Source organism: Cibotium barometz, chromosome 63 (assembly GCF_041138505.1).
Source record: "Cibotium barometz isolate CiBa-2024 chromosome 63, ASM4113850v1, whole genome shotgun sequence".
In the NCBI taxonomy this organism is placed as follows: Eukaryota; Viridiplantae; Streptophyta; class Polypodiopsida; order Cyatheales; family Cibotiaceae; genus Cibotium; species Cibotium barometz.
In genome coordinates this window covers 26,937,243-26,944,995 of record NC_141108.1, presented here as the reverse complement: position 1 = coordinate 26,944,995, position 7,753 = coordinate 26,937,243, and the positions used below count along the sequence as shown (strand labels likewise).

At 41.4% G+C, this 7,753-nt stretch overlaps 1 protein-coding gene across 1 annotated transcript in view; it reads left to right on the top strand.

Moving 5' to 3' along the window:
- Nucleotides 1-3,468: 3,468 nt before the first annotated feature.
- Nucleotides 3,469-7,753, top strand: part of LOC147603895 (putative serine/threonine-protein kinase WNK9) — a 5,165-nt gene continuing 880 nt past the window's right edge. Inside the window, exons 1-7 of the mRNA XM_086796058.1 lie at nt 3,469-4,323; nt 4,760-4,797; nt 4,896-5,120; nt 5,207-5,427; nt 5,504-5,661; nt 5,798-6,293; nt 7,101-7,753. The exon at nt 7,101-7,753 is cut by the window's right edge and continues 880 nt beyond it. Coding sequence (XP_086652184.1) covers nt 4,204-4,323; nt 4,760-4,797; nt 4,896-5,120; nt 5,207-5,427; nt 5,504-5,661; nt 5,798-6,293; nt 7,101-7,753 — 1,911 coding nt within the window. The 5' untranslated portion in view covers nt 3,469-4,203. The remainder of the gene's footprint in view (nt 4,324-4,759; nt 4,798-4,895; nt 5,121-5,206; nt 5,428-5,503; nt 5,662-5,797; nt 6,294-7,100) is intronic.

Genomic DNA, 7,753 nt, shown 5'->3' with positions numbered 1-7,753 from the left:
AAGCTTTAATTCAAAGCTTAGTAAAGCCTTGAAATATTAAAGCTTGTAAAAAGCTTCATAACTAGCAAGCTACCAGCGCTTAGCGTTGCTGCCGTGCTCCTTTTGTGTGTGCGCGCGCGCGTGTATACCTTGTGTTATATTGAGTTTATTCAAAAGCTTATTAAAAGCTTTGTAGAGCTTCTCTCAACTAAACAAGGGCTGCCCACAGCCTATAAAACGACGCACAAACGGGAATCCGAGCAGCAGCGCGATTCGGATGGGGAAAGCAAAAGAAAAAATGAAAGGGCTCGTAGTCGTGTAGTCGCCGTCCCCTTGATTTGGAGAGAGAGGGAAAAAAAAAATCAATTGGATATATATATATATAAATAATTCTTGGCTCTTCAAGAAAAAGTAAACCACTAAACGTAGTATTATTTTTGGAGAAGAGGAGGAGAAATTTTAAGAGCCCTCCAATATGGAAATTGACCATGTAGCAAGGTTAGCAATTCTGAGATGAGACCCACAATCTCCTCAGAGAGAGCAGAGCTGATTTCATCCATAAGTATACATTATGGAGAGGATTTGAATTGAGGAAGGTGGTTTTGGGTGAAGAAGGGGGAGAAGAAGGGTAGTTTTCTTCAAAAGGGTGGCTTTCTTCATAGCCCTTGATCCAAACCTTGATCTAATGGTCCACAAAATTCACATAACCATACCTTCTTTTGCCCAAAGGTCTTCCACCTTCTGCCCAAAGGTCTTCCAGACCTTCTCTTCTTTACCTCTTGGATTTTTGGATAAATTTTGTCCTTGTCCAAAGCCTTGTACTCTTGCTGCAAATTCTACTATTCCCGTGCAAGTATTTTTGAATTTGTTGAAAAGCCTTCAAATTTGCTCCAAGCCAATAACCTTTGAGTAAAAATCAATTTTTTGATTTTTCTTCAACTCTCCATGACCCAAATTCAATACTTGAATTTGTCGTGCTCTGATACCATTGTTACAGGACCATGGTACATGTAGATTAGATTATTTCACAAATTAAATAATAAAAGAAATAAACCATAACATCATAACATAAATCAAGAACATGAAAGATCAAAGAACACAAGACTGGGTGCAATCTCCCCCCGACGTGTGTGGCTCCACTCCCACACGCGGTATTTAAATCATATTAATAAATTTAGCCCTTGGAGCCATAAATAGCATAGCTTTTCCAAAATTGGGCTTTTATAAAATTGAACCTTAGTCCAATGCTTTTAAAGCATCTCATCAAGAATAAACCATGCCATATGTACAATGGGCCAAACCATACAAAATTAAATATTTAGAACAAATGTGCTTGGGTAGATAATCTTGTCCAAAGTCCACCTTGGTCGTCTCGAACTCCTGATCTATGCTCAACATAGTTCACAATGTTAGATCACAATAATTACTTTGGAATCAATCACAAAAATAATTCTAACAAATAGAAATCATTCACTACCATGCTTCACACATGAACCATGCATCACACATAATGAATGGGATTTACTTCCATGATAAAATATTCTAAAAAATCCCACTCCCGTGATAATTATTTGAAGCAAAGAATTGGGAGTGAGTAATGAAAGAGTTTAATATTAAGTTTCAACATTATTTGAAAAGCAAAGAAGGGAGGTGAGTAATTAAAGAGCTTTATTTGTAGCAAAGAGGAGAGAGTAATTAAAGAGCTTAATATTAAGTTCTAGCATTATTTCAAGCAAAGAGGAGAGAGTAATGAAAGATACATTTTTCCACACAAATTTTTAAATTCCAAATGTAATTGCTATTTTGATAGGAGAGGTTTACCTTGATTACCCCTATCATAAGCATGGCAACAACAAGTACACCTAGAGTCTTTTATAAGCACAACTTCCTTCAGAAATTTTTCTTCAGAAAGAAAATTTATTAATGATATCACTTTTGCCTCATTTATTAGCATTATTTGGTAACATAGGCTAACAAGGAAATTCAGATGAAAAGGGGTGTTCTCTCATAAGTTTGTGGAACACCTGTGAGATGGGCTCATTTGTTTTGTGATGCTTTTGGCATGTATCTCATGTGATATACATTTTTCTTTATGTGGAATAATGTGACTTGTTATATGAAGTGACATGAAAGATTGTGTCGATGACTTTTCTACTTCAATGAAGAGGGGAAACAAATAAGGTGGGCCAACAACTCCAATTAATTCCGAATGACATTGGGGAAAATACTTTAAACGGACGAAAGTAACATTACAAGACCATCTTTTTGTGTATTTTTCATGAATAACTTGGCTTGCCTTGAAATTAACCCTTGACACTTATAAAACCAATTGGTGTGTAGTTTTTTTTGGATAAAATCAATCAAGGCAAGGACGTCTTCTTATGTTGACTTGTTGGGAAAAATGTTTTCTTCTAACACTGGACCAAAGGCCTTGATGTGGGTCCTAGAGGATAAGATGATTCTTGGATAAGACCATTGTGCATAATTCGCCTAAAACTATTCAATGTGTATTATTTAATGCATGTTGTCATGGGCGTTATAAATAATACACGAAGGTATCCTAGCTAAGTTCAAACTAAAGTGTATTAGTTTGAAAAATTAAAAGGAGCCCCACAGCATCTTCACCCGTTTATAAACAATACACAAAGGTATCCTAGCTAAGTTCAAACTAAAGTATATTAGTCTGAAAATTTAAAATGAGCCCCACAACATCTTCACCCCTTTCTACATTGAGGATTGTCCCTTTCATATAGAAGCCCCACAACAACTATGATACACGTGCCTCCAATCCTTTGCAACAAACAACCCTATCCAGAGACCCCTCCCCCCTAGTAATTAACCCAATACTACTCACTCTCTTTTGCCCTCATGGTCCTTCATTATGTACACGTGTGGGGTTCCACATTTAACCTCCCTAAGCGGGCCTCAACCCAATGTCGTCAATGCACGTAGCCCTTCCCTATCCCCCTTGTTCTTCTTTCCACTCCATAGAAGCCAAGCATGTGAATCGCATTCCATTGAAACCCTATGCGATATTCCTCTGCAACCTTATCAAACAGACACTTTTCCAAGACAACAACAAGCTTGGACCTCATAGGATTGAAACATCACGAGCCCACGGGCGCGTAGCTGAGTTGGTAGAACGATTGGGTTCCAGTGAGAGAACCCGGGTTCGATGCCATCAGGGCTATGCGACGTGGGTATATGTGTGTGTGTGTTTGAATATATATCAATCTCCCTCACATAGGATTGAAACATGGGCTATGCGACGTGGGTATATGTGTGTGTGTTTGAATATATATCAATCTCCCTCACATAGGATTGAAACATCACGAGGGCTTGTGCATGCGCAGAGAGAGAGAGAGAGAGACTTGTTGAGTAACATCAAAATTGGGACCTTATCTTATTTTGTTGACATATTCTTTGTTGTCGATTAACCAAACATGGGATGGGGGTGAGTATAAGGGGCTTTGGTTGTATTGTGTATAGAATAAATAACAAAGACGTTGGCGCACAGTCTCTCTCTCTCTCATCCCCGCCCTCTCTCTCTCTCCCCTTCGTCTCTCTCTCATTCTCCACTCTCTAGAGACTCTCTGTTTGCATTTCTCTCTCTATTTTCTACGTCTCTACAGTTTTCTTTATAGGTTCATGACTTGCCCGAAGATCCATCTAGCAGATTTGTTGGTTCTGGACAATCCTGCATTTTCCGCTTTTGCCTGTTTTTTCGTGTCTGTTTGTGCGAGCTGTAAGATCCTACAGTTGCTTTAGAAAACTGGAATCAGATCGAAAGCCTTCCATTGGGCAGCGTAGGCGGCTGGTTTTTGCTTTTCTTGTGCTGAAATTTTTTAAGGTCAGGGTTTTCTGCAGTTTTGTTTGATTTTCCTGCCTCCATAGCCTTAGTTGGGTGGTTTAAGGCAGTGGGCGATTTGATTTTGCTGCTTTTCCTGCATCAAATTAGGCGATCAGGATTTTTCTTCTTCATCTTCATCAAAATCCTGCAGGTTTTCTTCGAGAGATCTTGCAGCTTGCAGCGCTTTGTGGCCTGTTTTTCTGAAGTGTGCGATTCATTGGACGTCCAGCAACTATTGCTTTTATTTAGTGCCAAAAAAGCAGGCATGATATTAGCCTTGACCTCTTTAGCACTAATCGGAGACATTTCCACCACAGATCAACAGTTGTGCTCTAGAAGAGGGTTTTTTATAGGAAGATTTTTCCTCTGTCAAAATGCCTCTTCACAAATGTGGCAGCAGTGCTCTCTGCTTGGACGAGTTTGGAGGCATCAAGGAAGATGATGCTGGCGATTTCGAGTATGTGGAAATAGATCCCACCCGTCGCTATGGACGGGTACTCCTCATTCTCACTCTTCCATGACAAATTCTTTCAAACTAACAGGTTTTGGAACAAGATTTCCATGGTCTGTATGTTCTATCATATTCCTTTACTTCTTAGCCTCTGCTTAATGAGAGAGAAAGCGCGTGCGCGCGCGCGCACACACACACACACACACACACACACACACAGACACACACACACACACACACGGCATAAAACCCACTGACATAAGAGCCATGTGGTGGATTGACCACATGTATGTATGTATGCACCTGTGCTCATTGCATGTGGGGGGTTTGCTTGTGGTTTCAATTGATTAATGTTAATCTATTCTCCTTACTATTGTGTTTTCTTTTTGGAACTGTTGGCCTTAAGGGGTTTTTTTAATAGAAAAATCTTGGTTTACTGGATGGAGGTTGATTTATTTTTCTTGATGTTTGTTGGATAGTACAAGGAAGTGCTGGGCAAAGGAGCATTCAAGACTGTGTATCCTATAAATCACACTTTTTCTGTTTAATCCAAATCCTCGTTCGCCATCCATGTTGCATGCTTTCTCCATGTTTGATCTTGACATGCTATTATAGATACAGAGCTTTTGATCAAGAGGATGGGATTGAGGTGGCTTGGAACCAAGTGCAGGATGTCCTGCTACGAACCCCGGAAGATTTGGAACGTCTGTATTCGGAGGTTCATCTGCTGAGAACATTGAAGCACAAGAACATCATAAAGCTTTATCATTCATGGGTAGACAAGAAAGCAAACAAGATTAATTTCATAACGGAGATCTTCACATCAGGGACACTGAGACAGTAAGCTCCCTAAAACTCCAGTGCAGCTTGAGTCTTGGTCATGTAGTGGTGATGGATGTGCCCTGACTATTAGGCTTGTGTTTTAGATACCGCAAAAGGCACAAGTACGTCGACATCAAAGCCGTGAAAAAATGGTCACGGCAGATTCTACGAGGCTTGCTTTATTTGCACAGCCATGATCCCCCCATTATCCATCGTGATTTGAAATGCGATAATATATTTATCAATGGGAATCAAGGGGAGGTCAAGATTGGAGATCTCGGCCTTGCAGCTATCCTCCAACATGCTCACGCTCGCAGTGTCATAGGTGCAAGAGGCCCTACATTTACTGAGTTTCTATGTCTTGTACCTGCTTTTTTACTGATGTTATCTCCTGTTTGCAGGCACACCTGAGTTCATGGCTCCAGAGCTTTACGAAGAGGAGTATACGGAGCTGGTAGACATCTATTCATTCGGGATGTGTCTTCTGGAGATGGTTACATCTGAATATCCATATAGCGAGTGTACTAATGCTGCTCAAATCTACAAGAAAGTCATACTGGTATGTGCTCTCTGTCTAAGCAGAGGTGCCACGCAAACAAAGTTACTCTATCAAGTTCCCCCTGTCTGGTGAATCATCATTAGTGTATGACTGTTCTTCGTCTGAGGGTACTGAGTTTGCTCTAACTTTTGGCCAGGGGAAAAGGCCAGAAGCCCTGAAGCAGGTCAAGGATCCCGAAATTTGCCAATTCATAGAAAAATGCTTAGCACCAGCCTCAAAGAGGCTTCCTGCTAGAGAGCTTCTAATGGATCCTTTTCTTCAATGTGAGGGTAGTCGAGGAGCTGTGGAGTCCTTACCACATTTAGGCAGGATGATACGAAAAGCTAATGGCATGGATAATATGGCACTAAGTGCTGAGGAGCCCCATGCAATTTCTGCAACAGTGCAGATAAGCTATGTACTGAAGGAGACACTACCAGCATACATTTACGACGCTACTGATGGTTGTGCCTGCTCGGTTGGAGAATTAAAGTCAGGTCAAAATGGGGATCTGAAGTCAGCTCAATGTGCTGAGCCTATGCCTCCTTCTCACTCTAAAGAAGACCGTGCGAGGAGTGTGGATTTCAGGGTAAATGGCAAAAGAAGGGAAGACGATAATGTATTTCTAAAACTGCAAATTTCAGGATCTGAAGGTAACCTTTGTTTAATGATCACTTGCAGTTAACGTTTAGTTGGAATGATCATTGCAAGTGGGCGATATGTTTAGGGCTAGTCCATTCCCTAACGTCTGGCCATTTTGTAAGACCAGGATTAGTGAGGCCCTCACATCCCTCCTAACATAGTTTGAAGTGTGTGTTTGTTTTGGTTCGATTGCTGTGATGACGTCCAATTCAAACTATCTGGCAGACTGAGCAGCTCCAGTAAGATAGGGGAATTAGCTTTCACTGTGCATGGACATCTGTTTTGATGGGTTGTGTGGCTAAGTTGGGGTAGGCCCAGACCAGGGTTCCTTTAGCCACCTAAGTATGACTGGCACACACAGATTCGTTTTAATTTTGTCCAAGCATTGGTATCAGATCACAATGCCAATCTATATTGGTTGGGACAGGGTGTTGGAGATTGACAACCAGCCCAGTAGGCTCTGGAGCATGAGCCAGGACAGTGTGGCAAGCTTGTATGTAAAACCCTACGCTTTGGCATCTTATCAAAATTATTAGACAGCCCTACTTAAGATTGAAACTTGCATCCCAGCAGTTTGCCCTTAGTACAGCTCAGGACCAATGATTGGTGTCATGAAATATATTTCTACTGCTTAGCTTGTTGCGTGTGCACTAGCTTTCGGGTACTTTACAATTGAGAGCCTCTGTAGTAGCTGAGAACATGTAAAAGGAACTAAGCCTCATTAGGATTCCCAAAAAAAATTTCAGCTTACATCTTGTTTAAGTTTTGGTTTCCATGCATTGGTGCTGACTGTGATTGTGAATTGGGATCATATGCAGGTCAGATTCGCAACATTCATTTCCCGTTTGATGTGGAGAGTGACACTGCAATGTGTGTGGCGAGTGAGATGGTTGCTGAGCTGGATCTAACAGACCAAGATGTCACCAAGATTGCAGAAATGATTGATGCCGCAATCTTGGCACTTGTCCCAGAATGGAAGCCAGGGGTCGCCATTGATGAGATCTGTTGTGATGGTGAGGCCCTAGACACTGAAGGTGACGATGGCATGTTCGGTGTCTTTGATCCAGTGACAAGTATCCTATCTGAAGTGCCCATGGAGGATAACCCCCCCTCTTCACCAAGACCAGAGATATTGTCCCCGTCAAGAGTAGAGGGTCTCATGTATGGAAGATTCGAAGAAGTCACCTATCAGTGTCACAGGTCTGAGTTTCCTGCCCATGAAGCCGAACAATGCACTGTTTCTAGTGATATGTCTGACCTTTCCAAAGAAGCTGGCTGGAGCTCAACAGATTGCTTGAGCTCTCATCCCTCGCAGACAAATGAAGCTGTCATATCACTGTGTGAAGAATGCTCAAGTAATACAGATTACAGAGAGTCTAACGACATCAGCCATGTCGCAGCAGCATTTAATGAGCTCGTGGAGTCCAAGCGGAAAACTGGCTGTGCAAATTTTGTGCACAAGATATGGGAG